The sequence below is a fragment of the Vombatus ursinus genome, unplaced genomic scaffold (genome assembly GCF_900497805.2).
Source record: "Vombatus ursinus unplaced genomic scaffold, bare-nosed wombat genome assembly UNPS02014798.1, whole genome shotgun sequence".
NCBI lineage: Eukaryota > Metazoa > Chordata > Mammalia > Diprotodontia > Vombatidae > Vombatus > Vombatus ursinus.
This window is the reverse complement of record NW_020954576.1, coordinates 78,619,255-78,642,334: the sequence shown is the minus strand read 5'-3', so window position 1 is coordinate 78,642,334 and position 23,080 is coordinate 78,619,255. Positions and strand designations below refer to the sequence as shown.

Sequence of the window (23,080 nt, the reverse complement as noted above, 5' to 3'; positions counted from 1 at the left end):
CCTTTTCAAGGTATAGAATCCTATAAAATTCTAGTCTGCAAACACAAGTTACTTGGTCTCATTGCCCACAGGATAAGAATGACTAGTGATTCACTGAAACTGCTACAGGCAGATCTCAAGATGGAATCATTTAAGTAAACTCAGTTTTTCTACTTCTCTATCCATACAGTCCTTCTCTACTTCAAGCTTTATCAGATGGGATACTTAATTCTAAGGTACATTTCTGATTTCCTAATAACAGATGCCACTTTTTGTGGTTCCATCCACAGCCTTTCACTTCTGTCACACTCACCTCTCGATCATAGTCCCTTGCTGGCACATCACTTCCTTGGTCCATACCTCCAGAGGACAATGAACCATCTGAAGGAGAGGTCATAGGTTGCCGTTTTGTTCCATAGCTTCCTCCTGAGAATTCTCTCCTTAACGCACTACCATTTTGTGAAGATGACCCTAAAATATTGTGCAAGTTCCTTGTATTACTTGTGTGAAAGAAAAAAATTAGTACAATCTTAATTTCTAGAAGTCCATGTCATTAAATGAATGAACATAGTCATAGCTTCTATGTACCTTATGTAATAAGAAACACATGAACTCATTTCTATTTCATAGGCAGGAAGAAAAATGGAATGAATACTTTCAAAATCTCTTTATCAGTGCTTTGATCTTGTCAGTTTTTTTTTGAGAGCACGGGGATGTGCAAAAGCTAGCGTTGCAAGCAACTATTGCCAGTTGGAAGGGATAGTTAAAAAAACAGATGACCAAATAGGTTAACCCTACCCCTCCATTCCCCAAAAATGACAGGTTGGAACTATGGGCCAAATTTAATAAGTTGAAATTTAATGAAGATAAATGTACTATTTGGTGAAGATAAATAAACTATTAAGCTCCATGAGGGCAAGAATAAGTCTAACTTAAATTTGATATTGCTTCCAGCACAAACAACAGTGCTCAGCATACAGTAAAGTGCTTAATAAATATTCATATATTTGTTGAATGAATAAATCAAAGTCAATTCCTACATTTAAAAAAAATCAATTGCACAAGGATAAAGTCATAAAGGCACGGCTAAACTACAAACTACATGCAGGAAAAATTTTTAAAAATTAAAATAAAATTAATACACAAAAACTTTAAAAAATAATATTAATTAAAATTAATAAAAAGAAAAAAATTTAACAATCTGGAGCTTTTAGTGGACTATAAGTTCAAGATAGTACTGGATTAGAAATCATACTGCACAAGCAATGTCTCAAAAAATAAAGAATATTTAGTTTGGAGGAGAGAAGATAGGAATGAGGGGAGGTGGATGATCTCAAGTATTTTAAGGACCTTCACTCCATGAAAGAAGGGTTAGTCTTGTTCAGTTTAGCTAAACAATGGAAGAAGGAGTACTTGGCGAAAATTAAAGAGAGATAGATTTAGCCTCATTGTAAGTAAAAAGTTACTAACCTTTAGTGTTTTTCCAAAGTTTAAAAACTGCTTCATTAGATATTAGGTCCCTATCTTCACTTAAGGTCTTTCAAGTAAAGGCTGGATAAATGATAATTAGGAATATGATGAAGGGCATACTTGTTTTAAGTATGGGTTGGACCTGATGGCCTCTCAAGTTACTTTTAATTCTGAGAGCCTGTGATTATATGTGATACCTCTTATCTTTTAGACTTTACCCACAATTCTACTTTTATTTAATCTAAATTTTAAAATACTAGATTCAGATTACAATTTAATATAAAAAGAGCTGAGTAACAGAAAGAACAGGGGAGCCATAAAACTGAACAGAAAAAAAAAAAAACTCCATGATTTATAAAATTATTTTTATTGGGACTCCTCAAGGACTGAGAGGTGGTAGCTTTGTAATCATAGCCAAAAATTTCAAAGATCAGACCTCCCTAAAATGGAAAACTAGCCTCTAAGCAAGGAGTCAGGAAAGAGTCCAACACTAGGGACTGAGGTTTTTTCCCTTAATGTTCAGGTTACAGAGAAAAGTAGGAGCCAATCCTGAGGGAGGATGAGAGTGAAAGAACAACTCATATTTTTAGATAGGTGACAAATCTGAGTTGACTGATGCTCTTTCAGGAATTGCAAGCTTCACATTTCCTCTAACACTACTCACAAAAGAAGGTAATTACCAGTATTTGTATTGAAAGGTCAAGTATTTGGTCTCCTTAAAAATAACAGAACTTCTTTTTGTGGTGGCAATGAACTGAAAACTAAGGGGATGCCCATCAACTGGGGAAGGACTGAACAAATATGGTACATGAATGTGATGGAATACTATTATGCTACAAGAAATGCCAAGGAATGGCTTTAGAAAAACATGAAAAGATGCAGAGTGAAGTGAACAGAACCAAAAGTACAATATATATAACCACCACCACCACCAACCACTGTGTAAATAAAACCAAACAACTTAAAAAGACTTAGGAACTCTGCTCAACACAACGACCAATCATGATTCCATGGACTTAGAGTACAGAATGAGAGAGATCTTTTTTGGGCACAGCCAACGTGTATCTTCATTTTGCTTTTCGTGTATTTGTTACAAGGATTGTTGTTGTTGTTGTTGTTTTTAACAGGGGTGAGGAAACAGAAGAGAGAAATGAGATTTTTGTTAACCAAAAAAATAAAATTAAAATAACCAAAAAATAACAGTGCTTCCAGCTAGAGGTTCAGGTAATAATAAACTGTTCCAATGAAGTACTACTTCATCAAATGTTTTCAGCTTCCTTGGTTGGAAGGTACTATATATAATTCCTATGTATTATTAGTATTTACTTAAAATCAATGGTAACATTTATAAAATCACCAAATATTTCCTTTCCTCTCCTCCCCCCAAAAGAATGTTCAACTTCATTTAGCTTCCATTCTATGACTATGGGTCATGAAATTAAATTCTAATTTATCTATGAATCATTCAATTAAAACGCTAGCCAAGAAAAGGTGTTTGAGTGCTTGTAGAGCTTACCTTCTAATTTACTTACTCATTTTCACCTCTTGAAATGGGCATTTTTGTTATCTGGACTGCTTGGAGCTCTTTCACCTTATTTTTACTTAACCTGAATACTGATTTGAATTTTCTAACAGTCCCTTCGTAAATATGTGTTTTTCTTTGTGTAAGTATGGGATAAAGACTATGCCACTTCACTGGGTCCCAACATATTTACCAGGTGAGAACACACATTGATCACTAGGTGTGACAAAGCTTGGGTTGCTTGGAAGTGCTACAGGAGATCTGTTTAGATTGGATGAGAGACTTAGTCTTGCCCTCTGTTGCTTCTATAAAATCATGGAACTAGTTGGAATTGGAATTTGAACTACAGGCAAGCTCCAAAGAGTGTTTCAGTCAAAACCTAGAGAAGGAAATGATTGGAGTGGGTGATAAGAGGAAGAAAATGCCTCTCTCAGCCTCTTTTCCTCATTTTTCATGTTTCCTTAATTTTGCACAGGTTTTCATTTGGTCACTTTCTAGATCTGTTCTCATCCATTCAACTGTGCCAAAAGTATACATTAGAACTGGTGTACATAACTGTTAATTGTTCTAAATGCACTTTCCCCATTAAGCCTTAACTTTAGGATGCCAGCTTGTTTCATAACATACTCTGTTTCAGCTTTCTCTTTGGTATCCTTATGTTAGATCTGTCTTTCTTGGAAAGGACCAACATATTTCTAATCATCACCTTCATCCACTGGTTAAATTTAACCTTTGTATTTGGGCTCAAAGTGGTCATTCTCTGTTGTTACTTGGCACACATTAAGAATTTCACATTTATCAAAACAATAATAGCTGGTATTTATATAGCACTTTAAACTGTACAAAGTTCTTATATTATTTCATTTTATTCTCATAACATCTCTTATTATTTCCATTTTACAAATGAGGAAAGTGAGGCATATAGAGGTTTTGACTTGCCCAGCATCATATAAGCTGGTAAGAATCTAAGGCTGGATATGAACTTAGATCTTTGTGACTCCAGGTCCAGAGTTCTACCCATTATACAATATGCCTAAATGACAAAAATGGCATTTTGATATTCTTGGAGAAAATACTCATGAGATGAAATGGCTATTTAATGTATTTTTCAGTGGGGCCACATGACTTGATATCATCCATGCATATCAAAGTCACAGATGTTTTAGTACAATTACTCCTTTGATTTAAAAGCCACATCAATTTTACTCAAGAGTAATGATAATGGGGATTTAAGTCTGAGCAGAACCACAGTCACTTTAATCTGTCTCCCTGGAACAAGTTATTTTTTACGCAAATTGTTCTTTATATTACTGAGTTGGTGATATTTTTGAAAGAGAGAACAACTGTCCATCAGTACATCAAATATTTTACTATATGACTGGTTTATTTTATATAATGCAAATACATGACCAACTATGAGTGTGTAGTAACAGTCAAAAGCTTGCAATAATCATTTAAGATGATATAAATGTCATGGTGTGTTTGGAGTGCCTTGTTCAATAATCAAAGTTGATAATGTATTGCTCTTTATATCCCCATGGCTTTTCTGAAAACTTTTTGCTTCTCACCTATTATTTTTGTATATATGCTCATACATTTTTTGAGTGAGACAAGCTGTGACTGTTTTGTATAAAGTAAATAAACACATAGTTGGCCCACACTTGGAGAGATCACTGGAATTATGGTAATAAATATATGATGGTTTCCATTAAGAATGATGGGGTCAAGTTTGCACAAGGACAAGTGTTTTTCTAATAATTAATATATCCCTATCTTAAGCACCTGAATCAATAATTATGGATCTTATTTGGACCTCTCACTTTCTGGGTCTGCTGAAAATCTAGAGTTTGAGCTACATCCCTTGATGTAACTGTCATCATTCATTATATTAATGGCATACAAGTTTTCCATTTCATATTTGATACAATCTATGTTTTTTGTCGTGCTGGACTTCTTTCAACCTTATAGATATCTAGATATGCTCCATTATCTTCCTTCTTCAAGGGTTTTCTCTCTCTCCTATAATTTCTTTGCTTCTTAAGCTGCTCTAGTACAATATTTGATTGATACTGAATTATTTATTTTTTGAAGCTGCCATGACTCCTTGCATTCCCTTAAAATGTTCACTTTGACTTTCAATTTTTGATTAACATTATCAACAATTTCTGACATTTTCATTTTTTTGGATTCCAATTTGCATTTTGTTATTGCTGCCTTTAACTGGGCAATATAGTGTTTAAAATTCCTGCTATATATATATATATATATATATATATATATATATATATATATATATATACACATATATACTGACTAGATATTGATATAATTTTCCAATGTCTTTCCACAGGTCTTCAAAAGTATTCTCAACTCACTTCTGCCATGGTGGCATTTAATACTTGTTTTTAAGAGTATGTTCCTAGATAGCTCTACTTTTTCTCCTATGCTTCTTACTATGGTAATGACCACAGCACATATTGTTGCATGAGGGTTGTGAAATAGTTTTCTACTCTGTAAAATATTGTGGGATAATGCATTCTTTCATGATGATGATTCTAGCAGGCAGACACCAGCTTTTGGAAATTACTATTTTTTATTAGTTCAATGATGTGTGGCTCTTCATCTTTCCCATTTTCAGGTTTAAGCAACTCCTCAATTTCTTCTATTGTTTTCTAATCTTGGCTGCAGAATGGAGTTATTTCTTAAGATTGCCCCGTATTAGGCAGTTTTCAGATGAAGAAATTAAAGCTATCTATAGTCATATGAAAAACTGCTCTAAATCACTATTGATCAGAGAAATGCAAATCAAAACAACTCTGAGGTACCATATCACACCTACTAGCTAACATGACAAAACAGGAAAATGATAAATGCTGGAGAAGATGTGGGAAAATTGGAACACTAATGCATTGTTGGTAGAGTTGTGAATTGATCTAACCATTTTGGAGAGCAATTTGGAACTATGTACAAAGGTCTATAAAAATGTGCATACCCTTTGACCCAGTAATTTCACTACTAGGTCTGTATCCCAAAGTGATCATACAAATGGGAAAAAGACCCACATGTACAAAAATATTTACAGCAGCTCTTTTTGGGGTGGCCAAGAATTGGAAATTGAGGGGATGCCCATCAGTTGAGGAATGGCTGAACAAGTTGTGGTATATGAATGTAATGGTGCTATAAGAAATGATGAGCAGGCAGACTTCAGAAAAACCTGGAAAGACTTATGTGAACTGATGCTGAGTGAAGAGAGCAGAACTAGGAGAACATTGTACACAGTAAACAGCCACACTGTGCGATGATTAACTTTGATTGACTTATCTCTTCTTAGCAATGCATGGATCTAAGACAACTCCAAAAGACTCATGATGGAAAATGCTGTCCACATCCAGAAAAAGAACTATGGAGTCTGAATGTAGATCAAAGCATTATTATTTGCTCGCTCTTTTTTTTGTGTTGTTGTTTCTTCTTTCTCGTGGTTTCTTCCATTGGTTCTAATTCTTCTTTACAACATGATTAATGTGAAGATAGGTTTAATATGAATGTATATGTAGAGCCTGTGTCAAACTGCACGCGTCTTGGGGCCAGGAGAGGGGAGAGAAGGGGAGAAAATCTGGAACTCAAAATCTTATGGAAGTTAATGTTGAAAACTAAAAATAAATAAATTAATTTTAAAAAAAGATTGCTCTGTATTTATCTTCTAACATTGTTGCATAATTAGGCTCTGAGGATGTGTGAAGGCCTTGTCTATGCCTTGTAAGATCTGCTTCCAATTTTGTTATTATGTAGTTCCAGAACATAATAAAATCATTCATATCTCCTGGACATTTCATACATACTCATGGTTTGCCCACTTTAGTAGTCAGTGGCACACGCATCAGAACATTTCCAGCAAATTTGGTATTCAGAGTTATTTGTTTCAATTTATCTTGCCTTCTTGCTGTAATGCTATTAAAATAACAAGTACTATAATTTAGCCAAGTCTTCCCAATTTGGTACTTGTGAAGCTGATTTTTTGAGCCTCAATGTAGGACTCTTCATATTCCTATTAAATTTCACCCTATCTGATTCACCCTTTTATTTTAAAAACTGTTGAGGTCTTCTGTTGCAAATCTGACAATCATATTATTAGTATAGTCTTCTTCCACATCACTGATAAACATGATAAACAAAAAAGACTAAGGACAGAGTCCTCTGGGACTATACCAGAGACCTCTTTCCAGGTGGATATCAATTTATCACCAGTCTTTACGTTTGTTTGTTCAACTACATAATGGTACTACCATCAAGCCTGTATCTCTTCAACTACTTTATATACAAGGATATCGTGAAAGACTGCCAAATGTCTTGCTGAAATTCAAGTGTACTATGTCTACTATGCCAGTTTAATGAACACTGCCAAAAAAGAAATGAGCCTGGAGTCTACAATGAATAGTTACTGATAAATGTATAAGAATAATATATGTAAAGATCTATAACTAAGAGGTATAGTATTCATAACATTTGTGATTCAGGTACAAGATCATAATCACTTGAATGCTGTTAAGTTTAAACTATTCAATCAGTTCACTTCTCTACTTCTTCTCCCTGATCTTCTGTACCCCTATACTTCTTCAGGCTAAGTAGAATCCTTGCCATCCTTGTGTAGCCTTAGAGTAGATAATGCCTGCTTCTGATAAGTTCAGACACTGTGCAACTAAGAAAGAGCACAATATAAACCATAATTGTTGAGTACTGCTTTAGGTAATAGTGGCTTTATTTTCTGAACAAGCACAATTCTTGATAGGCTATCCAATAGATAATATGTGGTTTACTGAAGTAGTGTGTAAACTAGAAGCACTGAACCTTTAGAGAAAGGGGTTAGATGAAAGCTTTTCTCTGTGAAATAAGTGTATCAACATTCTGCCATGTGTAAAGCAAGAACTGGGATGAATAAATGAAATGACAGCACTTCTAAATTTAAATGCAGGCAGCCCAGGGCTATGATGAATACTTTTATAGACCCTTAATACTTACTTGCTACTAGCCCACTGCTAGCACTCATAGAACGTCCTGGTTCAGGGCGTGATTTGGTGATGGATGGAATACTGACAGAGCCACTGAACATTGTCCGGCTTTCTTGAGGCCTGAGGTTCTAAAGGAGAGATAGAAAAAGAAATACTTTAGCCTGAGGGAAAAGATTTATTGCACAGATATGTTTTTCAGTATACTTGACAACAGAATTTTCCTTCCTATTAGAATGAGCAAGGAGTGCAAATTAAACAACACCTTCCCTCCCACACAAAATAACCCTGAAACAAGCAAAACTAAATCTCAGGTGGGAGAGCTTTTTTTTTCTTTTTAAATCTGAAACATAAGAATTCTGTAGCAAGAACAGTGGCTTGAAGTTACTGAGTTGGCACTAATGGTCAAATGTTGAATTACATGGACAAAGGCAGACAACTTAACATAAAGCTCCCTAAGCTAAGATCTTAACATACTAACAAACTAAACATCCCAACAAATGCCCCAAAATTACAGTATTACATTAAACCGTACTTTTTGATATATATCATGTATGTGTAATTTCTCACATGAGGCTACTTACTCCCATGGAAGGAGTCATTTTAAGAACTCATACAAAGCACTGTGTCACAGACATATAGATTGACTACAGTCCTAAAATGAGGACAATCTGGTTAAAACGTTCAGTTAGGCATATCAGTTTGAGAAGTTTTCCATCAATCTTAAATCACTTTGGTGTACAATGGAGGGGAGAACTGGCTATAGTATTTCTCCACAATTATAGACTCCCAAACAGTAGTGTAATTGGGGTGGGGGTGGGGGGAGTTGCAGCAGGGGCAATTGTTCTAGACACTGACTACAAAACACATCTTCTAACCAAGAATTTTAACATGTGGCTTTATGTAGTGGGTTGATCAGGAGAAATCTTGAGCAATTTGATGAGTCCCTTGATTGGCTTAACGAGATTTTTGGGTGAGGGGACATTTCTCAGGGAGGTGGATGTGAGTTACTGGGAGGACAAAAGGAGCTCTCGTGGTTGGTCCCAGTGACTAGGCATTGCCTATAGGTGATTGGTTGACTGAGGCTCAGGATGGACTAACTTTGGTCAGTGGAACTGCCCCCGATGTGGTCTAGAAAAGTGACCTGTGAGATGTTTCACCCCTTTTACCCATTGCTTTCTTTCCCTTGAACTTTTAAACTGGATTGCAACAAACAGTGGTGGTAGTGGCGGTGGTGACGGTAGGGAAGAAAGGGATTTTTCCTTTTTGCTATCTTTTCTCTAGGAGGAAATGGCCACTTGTAAGAGGGCACATGGAGGGTAGCCTACATTTGCCCAGATGAAAATGAGATTAGAGTCTCTGGATGTCTTCTGCTTTTGTGTTTCATTTTTAGAGGATAGGTCAGACATTAAGAATCCTGCGAATGAATGCTTCCAACCTTGGAAGTTACTTCATGGATAATCCTGAGTTGAAGAGTTCCTCAATTTGAGAATCTGCAGGTAGGGCATGGACTCCAGGTAGAACAGTTCCTCAATAGTTTGAGATTTGGAAAAAAAAGACCATACTGCTGATGGAGGACCAAAGCCATGCTATGGTCAGGCAGAAAAAAAACTGGCCCTTGCCAATCCTTCATAATATTGCTATTATTCAAATGGTACAAATCTGAGGTGAATGGAAAATATTTGCTCAGTACCCCAAATGGTCTTTGCTTTCTGAGGGGAGTCCAAGGAAATTAATTGGTTGAGAGTTTATTTCTGTACACTGGTGAGAACATCAAATCTTATGCCTTTTCTGTGGTGGAGGAAATATAAAGCTGTCCTATACCTGATAGCCTTACTACTGCACATTAAGGTGAAAACGCTAGGCATAGGTCATACCTTAGCTTTGTTTTAGAAATTCCTCTTGAATTTTACTATGATGCAAGGGTAGTCAAAGGAAGGAAGGGATCTGTATGGGGTCAGGCTCCCAGGATTGAACTAGAATTGAACATAAAAGCCGAGAATCCCTTGGGGACTGGGGTATAGGCAAGATTTATTTTCTCAGGTGGGCAGAACTATATATGTGCCATTGCTATTATTAAATATGATGATCCATTCTTTCAAATATGATCACCTTTCCATTTCTTGAGTATTCCATTTTAATATTTATTTGGAAAAAGTATTTGATTATATTGATCACCAAGTTCCTTAACTTCTGGTTGTAGTTAATAAAAACAATATGATATAGGTATATTTTTATTTTTAAAATCTCTCCTTCCCATTTGTATTCAATATTAATAAAAGAAAAAAAGGTCTACTATGAATATTTTACTAGCCTACAGTATTTCCTTTTAACCTGCCCTCCTCCCTTTAGTTATCCCTTTGGTCAGTGTGGTCAACAAATGATTACATAAAATTATCATCCTTTAATAATGATCCAGCAATAAATCATCATGACCTTGGGGAAGCAGTAATCGCTAAGATGTCTCCATTTAAATTCTGATTTTCAGACACATCAGGATAGGAGACCTGCTAGAAACAGAAACTCACATAATTCACTAGCTGCTTAAAAGCAGGAAGACAATTTGATAATAACTATGCAATTATAAAGTATTACACTCTGTTCTATATTGAGAGATGCCCTAAAGCAGGGGTGGGGAACCTGCAGCCTCAAGGCCACATGTGGTCCTCTAGGTCCTCAGGTGAGGCCCTTTGACTGAATCCAAAATTCACAGAACAAATTCCCTGTAAAATTTGGACTCAGTCAAAAGGTTGCACCCAAAGACCCAGAAGGCCACATGTGGCCTCAAGGCCCACAGGTTCCCACCCCTGCCCTAAAGGATCAACTTGCTGGACAATGAAATAAAAACTTTTTCCTAACTGAGTTTTGCCATAATGTGCTAAGTGAAATTTAGGTTTCCTGAGTCAGGAACTTAGAATAAATTCCAACGAATTAGGATCAATAAAATTCTGTCTGGCTTTTAAATCCCTTGTGTATGTTTCCAGTTTTCTTACACCTATTCTATGATGTAGTAACATTGGCACTTACACTCCTCATCTCTTTTTTCAGCTGAAGTCCTATCTTCTGCAAGAAGCCTTTCATAGTTTTTCCTAAACTTGGTGTTTTCCATACAAGGCTGTTTAAAATTTATCCTATATATGTCTTTTGCTTACACAGTTGTTTATATGTTATCTCTCCCTCATTAGGCTGTGAGCCCCTTGAGAATAGAGACTGCTTTTTGCTTTTCTCTGTATCCTCAATGCTTAGCTCAGTGCCTGGTACACAGTGAGTGATTAATAAATGCTACTTGATTATTTTTTGACTATGTGATGCTTCTGACTACCTTCACAGGCTCTCTGAGCATTCTGCCTAGGCTAACCCCAAATTAAGCAAATGATTTCTTTCATGTCACCATGAGGTCTTAAAGGTCCAAAAAATTGGATGATCGTGGTTGGCAAATGCTCTTTTGCCCCTCTTCTACTAACATTCCTAAATCTTTTTTTTTTTAAAAACTACTTGAGGAAAGGATCTCTGTTTCAAAGGGCTATATATATATGTTCAAACTTTTGGTAGCCTAAGGCAAGATTCATTAGAAAAATCTATACACACACTTATTGCCACACACAGTTATTTTAAAATAATTTTTTAAAATTTAAAAACATTACACTGCCTTATCTTAAATTATTTAACAATAATACAGGTATATAATATCAGATTTTAAAGCCTCTATACAAAGAAAGGCCCAAATGTTCAAACTACTTCTTATATCCTTCCCCTTCTGTACCTTTCATTCACTGTTAAGTCAAGCATAAATAACCCCAGGTTATTTATCAACAATCTGGAACAGGGAAATGAACATGTGAGATTTGTTATCGAGCACATGGACGCAATAGCTCCTCCTAATTTCACTTTCTCAGATGCTTCTGCCTCTAATGCCAAGATTATACCATCACAATTATGCTGACAAAATTACCAACCCTTCAGTCTGATCGATGTGATTGTCACAGTTGGAAATGGCAACTAGAAAATTTCCTTGACCAATTTTTTCCTCAGAGAACAGTATATTTATCTATCATCGGTTTTCTATGGAAATTACTTTTTAATTAATAATATATATATCTTATCTGTATTGTTGAATACAGAAAACCTTTTTCCCATAGAAAGCCAAGAATTATTAGCAATTTTACAAACTTGATATGTAACACTAGACAAAAAAGGTCTCTACCTACAACATGTCACAAATATAACTGAATGCAATACAAACTATACAAATACAACTAGCATGAAACTGTAGAAGTTAAACAACAAGAAAGAAGGGAACAGAAAGTTTCGTGGTGGTAAGCTTTATGGTAGAATATTTTGAGCCATGATGAAATAAAAGTCAAGCTACAGAAGAATCTTGCTTGACTGGTGTGATGTGATTATTGCTTCAGCAAGAAGGGAACAAGCATTTATTAACTGTCTATGTGCCAGGCACTTTACAAATCTTATCTCCGTTGGTCCCCACAACAATAATACTGGGAAGTAGGTGCTACTGTTATCTCCATTTTACAGTTGAAGAAACTGAGGCAGACAGAGTTTAAATGCCTTACCCAAGGTCACACAACTAGTACGTGTTTGAGGCAAGATATTAATTCTGGTCCTCCTGACTCCAAACTTCATCTACTATGCCACTGGCTGCTTCTAACTCCTTAACTCTATAAATGCTTCAGTCATAGATACTTTCAGTCTACTTAAGTAAGGAACACTAGGTTTTTCTAAGTACACCACAAAAATCACCTTTAAGGAGGTTGTGGTGAACAGCCATCATAAGAGGATCAAAATTACAGTCAAGTAAGGTAAACAATGATGATGTGTAAGAAAAAATACATTCATTTGGAAGGAAAAGCATATTGAAAATCTGCCTTCCTTTAAGGTATCAAATTCAACCCCTACAATTTTGATTAACATATCTGTTTGCAAAGTCCATGTAATTCTTTGTGTGGGTATTTTTCCCCCAAAATCAAATGCTTCACTGTTCTTTTCTCCAAGAAAGTAAAATACAAATAAAAATCATCAATGCTAGTAGCTCAAAAGACAAGCATTCATAATGCAACTAACTTTATGATACAGAAGCAGCGTGCATATAATGTGGTACAAAGAATCTCGATAAAGGAATGGATGAGTCCCAAGCTCTGACAAGTAGGTTATTGTTATCGCATTACTGGAAGGGAAAGAAAGCTTAAAAAAAAACAAAAAAACCCCAAAACAACCCAAGCCTCAACTCTTAACATTTTGATACTTTCTAATGTAAAACTAATAAAATTTTAAACATTCAGCAATAACATCCTTGCTTGGCAAGGCTGAAGTAATCAGAGGAAAAATGAACAGAAGACATGCTTAAGGAAAAACCATACATAAATCAGGTTTCAGTAAATACAATGAGAACAAAAGTCCACTACCAAAGTGACATTGAATATCCAGTCCTCCAATCTTTTCCCCATGCAAATTTTTTTTTAAAAATTTAGTGAAAGTTTGCCTCACAACGTATTGTTTCTATGAACAAATGGCTGTTTTATGTGAAGTTTTTTTTTTATCATTTTTCTTATTATAAGTGCTTTATATGTAGGTGCCAAACTCCTTTGAAATTCCACCCCTTCTCCCACTTACCACTAGGTTACCATTGCTGACATCATCTGTTTACTATTGCTTACCTGTTCTTTTTACTGTGGCAAATCTTAATCTGGTTCAATGACGTTTTAGGATGACGTTACAATTATTGTAAACTAGTAATTTGTTTTAAATTCATGTGGAGTTAAAAAATCTTCAGGACAATTTAAAAGACAGAATAATGATAAATTTTTTGTCACCTTCTGCAGCCAATATTCCAAATGAAGAACTATTTTATTACACATATAGATAAAAATACAATGTGATTATTTCCCACAAGCTATTATAGGAAATTATGGAAAACGAGTCCCTGTGGGAACAGTCTAAAATTTTTATTATTTGCCCCTTTGAGGCAGATAGGGTTAGTGTAAGCAGCATATTTTCATTAAAATCATCATTCATAAAAAATTCTGCTTCAAAGGTGGACACGCATTCTCCATTCCACACAAAAACTAATGTAAACAAATGCAGAAAGACTGAACAAAAGCAAAATGACACCAGATGTCACAGTTCTGCAGAATGTGATCTGCCTCATTTTGTTTCTTGTATGGGTTTAGTTTTTATAGCTGGGATCCTGGGTACAATTAAATCCATGTTAGCAATTCAGTACCCTAGTTCTTGCTAATGGCTTCTTTTCTGATTTGTGAGGTCCTCTTCTTATGAGCAAAGGGTAGTTTTTCCTATTATTCATTAATAGTTAATATTATTAGTTTGTATGTCAAAGATTTTGAAATTCTTAAGAAAGACTGTAGTGAAAGATAAAACTACATATAAGATAATTGTATGTGCCTTAGCTTGGGTCTTAATCTCATAAATAATATATTTCTCTGTAATAAAATGACTTTTGAATGATTTAGAATAAAACTTTACAAGAGCCCCTTTCTAAGAATGACGAGTCTTTATTTGAAAATAGGTACTTTTGTTTTTATATTTTAAAAAAGGTTAATACTTATTCTTTATAATGTGGTCAACTTTTGAAAAAACTGGGAGTTTATTTCTTAAAATAAAAGAATCCCCAAATCACTACTAGACCAAAAAACTCTGTAGCACCAAGCCAAAAACAGAAATAAATATAAAAAAGAAAGGAATGAAAAAAGAAAAAAAAAGGAAAATCTGGGCAGAAAGGGTCAGAAGGAAACATTCATGAAATGTTAACAGCTTGCTATATTATTTGTTAAGCCAGGCATTAGGAAATCCATAATAAAGTTAGTAAACTTTATTTAAGTTAGTAAAACACCTGACTCAGCTGTTCATACCCTTAGAGTCATAAAGCTTGGTGTACCAGGGACAGAACGCAGAGACGGGGAATATTCAGGGTTTATGGAATCAGGAGAGAGGAATTTTTCAGCAGAATTAACAGTCATGTGATAGACGTGCTCAAAGTTGATCGGAGAGGAGATCAGGCTGGAGTGATGATGAGGGGATGAATGAGGGAAACCTGGCTATCAAAGACAACAACAGAAAGAAAGAAAGGTAGTAAGGTAATGGAAATGGAATCAGTAGTTATATGTGAAATTTCAGACAACCATGCCACTATAGGAAAAAGGTAAGGCTGAAGCACCAGCTTACACCGCAAGTAAATCCTTGCATTAGTCAATTCATTCTTTACCATAGCTTCCACATTCTGAGATACTTAGAAGTACTGAGGGGATATATCTCTAACCTCAGGAGGTCAAGGTCACATATTTTTAAAGAATGCCTTATAGCTTTTGATGTCAGAGAAAGAAGCTGCATAGTTCCACTGACTGCATCCAGTATGTGCTTTATGCTTGGAGAAGAATGGAATTTCCATTTTGTCTTTGTTTTTTTAATGTGATAATATAAACTGTCTAGATTAAACTACAAAGCTTTCATGCAGGAAAAGTGTTAAGTCAGAGATAAGGAAATGGTACCATTTTCAAGGCTGACCTTAAGAAGAAAAAATTGCTATTAGAATATTGTGGTTTTGCTTAAAAAACAAAATTACCAATGCTCTAAAAAACCACAGATATTGTTACTTAGTTAAATATTTGCTCAAAGAAGAACAGAGAACTCACAGTCATTTCAACTAGAATAACTTTCCTGATACATAGCCAAAAAACATGGGAACATACTGAAAATCAAATTTCTTGGGGAGCAAATATTTGTTGTTGAATGGTCTTTGGTTGTTTTAACTAAGGAAAATTTATCTTTCACTGACAGCTTCTATATGTGTGAAAAGAAATGACATAAAGGGAAATCAAGAAAATCAGTAATAATACCTGAAATTAAGCAAATAATAATAAAAATAATGATAGATAACATTTATATAGCTCCTACTATGTGCCAGGCACTGCACTAAGCACTTTACAAATATTATCTCATTTGATCCTCACAACGACCCTGGGAGGCAGGTGCTATTATTATCCCTAGTTGACAGTTGAGAAAACTGAAGCAGAAACAGAAGCGACTTGCCCAGAGTAACACAGCTAGTTAAGCGTCTGAGTCTAGATATGAATTTGGGTCTTTCTTACTCAAGGCGGCTGCTCTCTGCACTATGGCGCCACCTGGCTGTCCAACTGTACTATACAACAACCATTTAAATTCTGGCTCACCATAGCTTTGAAGAAAGACTTTGCCTTTTCCTTAGTGTTTAGCTCAGTGCCAGGCACAAAGAAGCCCTTGGTAAATGGTGGCTTGCTGACTGTAATGTTCCAATATGATTTAGAAAGTGAGGGGGAAAACATCTCTTCAGATTCACTGTCCACTTCACACACATACACACACATGAATACACACACATATTACATACACACATTTTACCTTGAGATCATTTTGGAACCAAGATAACAAAATTATGCTGGTTACATTCATCCAAATACAAAGTCAAGAAAAATAAAAATCTTCTCCTTACTCCTCAATTCTCAACTTTACTGTTCTGTCACAATTTATTATTTTATATATGTTCATATTTAATTCAATATACCTTTAGGCATGTGCTTTGCGTTGAAAAAACAATTATAGGTTGTGGGGAATTGTCTTCATTTACAATTTTTTTTAGCAGTATTCTATTAATTGTAGGTAATTTCACTAATGGGAAAAGTATACTAAAAACCTGAGAATATTACCACTCAAATATTAGAGAAGTTTTGTGATTCATGAACGTCCTCAAATATTTTAAGCTCTAAAAAGTACTTAATTTCACAATCACTTTGCATTAAAGGTAAACGATGAGTATGATCCATGAAAATGAAATAGGAAATTATGAAGAACAGGAATATATACAAAATATGTTGCTTGCCACATATACAAGCACAAGCACAGGCTGGAGAAATTTACGAAATCCCTGAAAATCCTTGAAAACACAGGAGGCTCTGTCTTATACAGGCACAAAAAAAAAAATGCATTAATGCTTTTGAAATTGTTGTGAATTGGCAGGGTATAAAATGCACTTTTTTCTTAATTCTTCCCACATCAACTCCATCTTCTGTGTCTCTATCAATATAGGCTCAAATAAGTAAAACTATATACAGATTCAAAGACTTAAAATAAACCAGGTCCCACCAAAATCACAAGGCAAAGCTACATCAGTGGCCAAGCCAACAAGTCAAAAAAACAAAAACAAAACAAAACAAAACAAAAACCCAAGTGAATAAAGAGAACTCTTTTCTTTCTCAAATTCAAGGCAGCATATACACAAAGATATGAATTACTTTCCACTATTCTTACCTCAACAGAATCTGAAATTCTTAAATATGCAAACATAAATTAATGCTCATATTTAGAATTATAGAATGTTCATGATAGATCTTAAAAGTCACTTGGTCTACCTTTTATAAATGAGGGGACTAAGGTCCAGAAAGACTGATCAATTTGCCCAAGGCCACATGGCCAACAAGATTCTTCACCCTGGGCTTTTCTACTATACTATAACACCCTGCCTCCACTGCAAATTAAGCATGATATTTGTTTATTTGGGGGAAAAGCAACCAATATACTTTAAAGGATAATCAGCATTTTACTCATTAGCTACCAAGCTCCTTTAACAGGGAATAAGAAGGTATAGTTTAGTTTCCGGGCAAAGTTAATCTGAGATAGATTAAAGCTGCCAATTCACAGGAGAAAGATAATGCTTAAGGGGCCTGAGGATATATTTCTGAGAAATGACATTAAAGCTGTATCCCTCAATAATAATAGCATGAGTTTCTTAACATAATGGGTAAATGAACAAAAAAAAAAGATGCATTCTTCTGACTAAACTAAGAGTGACTACGTAGAGCAGAGAGGGCTGTTTCATAACGAAATCAATGTTCCTGAAAAGGTTCAAAACAGGATAGTAATTCAACTTCGTATTCTTACTGAATATATCATTTATTGCCATTAATTAGTTCTACAAAACCATGGCATTAGGAAAAATGGTGAAATTACATTACCAGGAGCAGTTAGTTTCCTAAGAAAAAATGGCTGGTTGAATAAACAAATGATATTAGCTAGCATTTATATGCAGTGCTTCAAGGATTCAAAACATTTTATAAGTATTATCCTATTTTATCCTCACAATAACCTTTTAAGATAGGTGGTATAATTATCCTCATTTTACAGATGAGAAAATTGAGGCAAGGTAGTGGTTAAGTGACTTGCCCAGGATCATAAAAACTAAGTGTTAAAGACCAGATACGAACTTGGTACTGACTATCCATTTATTTTATCTATCTACCTACCTATCAATGTAATGAGATAATATTTATAAAGTGCTCAGCATAGTGCCTGGCATACAGTAAGCATATTACATAGTAGGCACTATGTAAATATGCTTATTTCCTTCCTTTCTCCTCTACACACTGTGCTACCAACCTGTATCTAATGCAAAAAGATTTTGTGACTTTATAGTGAAGCTTAACTTTAACATATTAATGATGCTACTGAAATGATACCAATCAAGGCTACTTTATGCAAAAAGTAGAACAGGAACCACCCCGGAGTCAGGAAGAACTGCATTCAAGTCCAAGCTCTGACCAAGACTTCTTGTATGACTATGGACAAGTCACTAAACCTCTCAGTTTCCATGGCAACTCTAACGTCATCCATAACAGACAAGTTGCTGATATGTCCATGATCAAAGGACCATAGACTGAGAGCTGGACCATGGAGGTCATCTAATACAACTCCCTTCTTTTACAGAGATTGAAGTGAAGAGAGGTGGGAGGACTTACCTAAGGCCACATAAGTAGTTACTGGCAGGGATGAGATTTGAATCCAGGTCCCCTGACTCCAAGTGCTTCTTCCACTGTAACCTGAAGAAGTTACAGGTCTGTTCTTCTCTCTCATTTCCTCCCCCCCTCCCCCAAATAAATAAAAGGCAAGCAAAAAGCACTGGTAGACTTAGAAAAAGGAATTCATTCCCTGGTGGTGAGTTCAGGAAGTACAGAGTATTACACAGACAACATATTTGTCTTCTTTAATACAATTCCTCTTGAGGCAATATGAATGATGTCTAAATTTGTTTCTTTTTATTTATAGGTTGAAGGGAAACTATATACCTATACATACATAGCCATTAGAATAAGGTGTCTGGAAACATTTTTCTGCTAACGAAAAATACATTATTTTTGTACAAGCTAAAAAGAATAAAAGGGTAACATTTTAACTCTGAAGATATAGGTACCTTTTAATAAAATACTCTGATACACACTGGCTGTGTGACTCTGCAAGTTCCTTGACCTCTCCCTGTTCTGAAGACTGTAAGTTGAAGAGCAGGTACTCATTTGAACTCGTTTTGAAACTGCTAGTTACTTTTCTTTTTAAAAAAAATTTCTTTTTATTTATTTCATTAAATATTCACCAATTATAGGTAAAAAAAATTTTTTTTAACAATCACTGAAAAAAATTTGAATTCCAAATCTCCTACCTCCCTCTCCAACCCCAACCCCTTTGAGAAGGCGAGCAATTTATTTTGATTATATACATGAGGTCATGCAAAAGACATTTCCATATTAGCCATGTTGCAAAAGGAAACACAAATAAAATAATAAAAATAAAGAAAGTTTAAAAAAGTATGCTTCAATCTGCATTCTGAGTTCATCATTTTTCTCTCTGGAAGTGGAGAGCACTTTTCATCATGAGTCCTTTTTAACTATTGTGGATCATTGTCTTGATCAGAGTAGCTAAGTCTTTCACATTTGATCATCCTTACGATTGCTATTATTGTGTACAATGTTCTCTGGGGTCTGTCCACTTCACTTTGCGTGAATTCATGTAAATCTTCCCAGGTTTTTCTAAAACCATTCTGCCTATCATATCTTACAGCACAATAGTTTTCCATCACAATCATATACAATAACTTGTTCAGCTATTCTCCAAATTGATAGACATTCCCTCAATTTATAATTATTTGCTACTGCAAAAAGTGCTGCTATACATATTTTTGTACAAATAGGCCTTATGCCCTTATCTTTGATCTCTTGATCTACTAGTGGTATTGCTGGATGAAAGAGTATGCACAGTTTTATAGCCCTTTGGGCACAGTTCCAAATTATTCTCTAGAAAGGTTAGACTAGTCCACAATTCCACCAACAGTGTGCATTAATGTCCCAATTCTTCCACATCCCCTCAGTATTTGTAATTTACTTTTCTGTCATATTAGCCAATTTGATAGGTGTGAGGTGGTATCCCAGTTGTTCTAATTTGCACTTCTCTAATCAGTAGTGATATAGGACATTTTTTCATGTGACTATTGATAGCTTGGATTTCTTCTGAAAACTGCCTTTGATATCAACTGAGGAATGATGCATATTCTTATAAATTTTACTCAGTGCTCTATATATTTGAGAAATGAAGCCTTTATGAAAGAAACTTTCTGTAGAATCTCCCTTCACCCTCATTTCCTGTTTTCCTTCCACTTTTGGATGCATTTTGTTTTTTTGTGCAAAAGGTTTTTAATTTCATGTTATCAAAATTATCTATTTTACTTCTCAGAATCCCCTCTATCTCTTATTTTGTCACAGACTCTTCCCCAATTCACAGATCTGAAAAGTACATTTTCCCATGTTCCCCTAATTTACTTATATTACCCTTTATGTCTAAATCATTTATCCATTTTGATCTCATCTTGGTATATGGTGTGAAATGTTGGTATATGCCTAGTCTCTGCCAAACGGCTTTCCAGTTTCCCCAGCAATTTTGGTCAAATGTAGAGTTCTTACCCCAAAAGTCTGGATCTTTGGATTTATCAAACACTAGATTACTATCGTCTTTTTCTACTGTGTATTACGTACCGAATCTATTCCATTGATCCACCACTCTTTTTCTTAGCTAGTATCAGATTGTTTTCATGATTACCACTTTATAATGTAGTTTGAAATCTGGAAGTGCTAGACCATCTCCTTAACTTTTTTTTTCATTGTTTCTCTTAATATTCTTGACCTTTTATTTTTCCAGATGAATTTTGTTACTATTTTTTCTAGCTCTATAATTTTTTGGTAGTTTGGTATGGCACTAAATAAGTAAATTAACTTAGGCAGAATTATAATTTTTATTTTATTGGCTCAGCCTCCTCATGAGCAATTACTATTTCTCCAATTGTTTAGATCTGTTTATTTGTATAAAAAGTGTTTTGTAATGGTGTTTGTATAATCTTTGAGTTTGTCTTGGCAGGTAGACTCCCAAGTATTTTATATTGTCTGCAACTATTTTAAATGGAATTTCTCTTTTTATCTCTTCCTGCTGGGTTTTGTTGGTAGTACTGTATGTAGAAATGCTGATGATTTACATGAGTTTGTTTTGTATCCTGCAACTTTGCTAAAGGTGATAATTGTTTCAACTGGTTTTTTAAGTTATTTTTCTAGGGTTCTCTAAGTATACCATTATATCATCTGCAAAGAGTGATAGTTTTATTTCCTCATTACTTATTCTAATTCTTTCAATTTCTTTTTCTTGACTTACTGATCTAGCTAGCATTTCTAGCAGGACATTAAATAATAGTGGTGATAATAGACATCCTTGCTTCACTCCTGATCTTACTGGAAAAGCTTCAAATTTATCCCTGTTACAGATAATGCTTGTTTTTGGTTTTAGATCAATACTACTCATCACTTTAAGAAAGATTCTATTGATTTCTATGCTATCTAGTGTTTTTTTAATAGGAATAGATCAATATCTATTGATATAAAAATAAGGTATTTTGTCAAAGGCTTTTTCTGCATCTGTTGATACAACTCTATAATTTTTGTTTTTATTGTTACTGATATGGTCAATTACAATGAATAGTTTTACCAATACTGGACCAATCCTATATTCCTGGTATAAATCCCACCTGGTCATAGTGTATGATCTTTTTGATATGCTGTAATCTCTTGCTAGTACTGCACTGAAATTCATTAAGGAAACTGGTCAATAGTTTTCTTTCTCTGTTTTTGTTCTCCCTGGTTTAGGTATCAAAACCATATTTCTGTTATAAAAAGAATTTAGGGGCAACTAGGTGGTGTAGTGGATACAGCTCTGGCCTTGGAGTCAGGAGGATATGAGTTCAAATCCGGCCTCAAAGACTTGACACTTACTAGATATGTGACGCTGGGCAAGTCACTTAACCCTGATCACCTCACCAAAAAGCAAAAAAAAAAAAAAATTTAGAGGGATTACTTCTTCACTAATTTTTTCAAATACTTTATATAGTATTGAGATTAATTGTTCCTTAAATGTTTAGTACAATTCACTTGTGAATCCATTTGGTCCTGGGGATTTTTTCTTAAGAGCTCACTGATGGTGTGTTCAATTTCTATTTCTAAGATATGGCTATTTATGTATTCTTTTTCCTCTTCTGTTAATTTAATTTGGTAATTTATATTCTTGTAAATAGTCAACCATTTCATTTAGACTGTCTATTCTGCTGGCATATAGTTGCCTAAAATAACTTCTAATAATTGCTTTAATCTCATCTTCATTGGTGGTGCATTCACCCTTTCTATTTTTGATACTAGTGATCTGCTTTTTTTCTTTTTTGAAGTCAAATTAGCCAATAGTTTATCTATTTTATTTTCCCCCCACAAAACCAGTTCCTAGTTTTGGGGGGTTTTCCCCCCATAAAACCAGTTCCTAGTTTTGCTTATTTACTAGTTCAATTGGTTTTTTATTTTCAGGATTCCATTTTGGTGGTTAATTGGGGGTTAAATTTTTTTTCTAGCTTTTTTAGTTGCATGCCCAATTCATTGACCTCTTCTTTTTCTCTTTTATTGATGTATGCCTAAGAAATGCTTTGGCTGCAACCCACAAATTTTGGAATGCTATCTCACTGTCATCATTCTTTTTAGTGAAATTATTGCCTGTTTCTATGATTTGTTCTTTGACCCACTCATTTTTTAGGATTAGATTTAGTTTCCAATTAGTTTTTAATCTATACTTCCATGGCCCTTTAAGAAATATAATTTTTTATTGCATTATGATCTGAAAAGAGTATATCTAATGCTTCTGCTTTTCTGAATTTGGTTGTGAGGTTTTTATGCCCCAATACGTGGTCAATTTTTGT

General features: G+C 34.7%; 1 protein-coding gene across 2 annotated transcripts in view; it reads right to left on the bottom strand.

Moving 5' to 3' along the window:
- LOC114049604 (serine/threonine-protein kinase MRCK alpha) overlaps window positions 1–23,080 on the bottom strand; it is a 410,500-nt gene that overhangs the window by 5,340 nt on the left and 382,080 nt on the right. For both annotated transcript variants that reach the window (XM_027870863.1, XM_027870864.1), the window contains 2 exons: window positions 7,988–8,105; window positions 293–450 (listed from right to left, as the gene is read on the bottom strand). In XM_027870863.1, coding sequence (XP_027726664.1) covers window positions 293–450; window positions 7,988–8,105 — 276 coding nt within the window. The remainder of the gene's footprint in view (window positions 1–292; window positions 451–7,987; window positions 8,106–23,080) is intronic.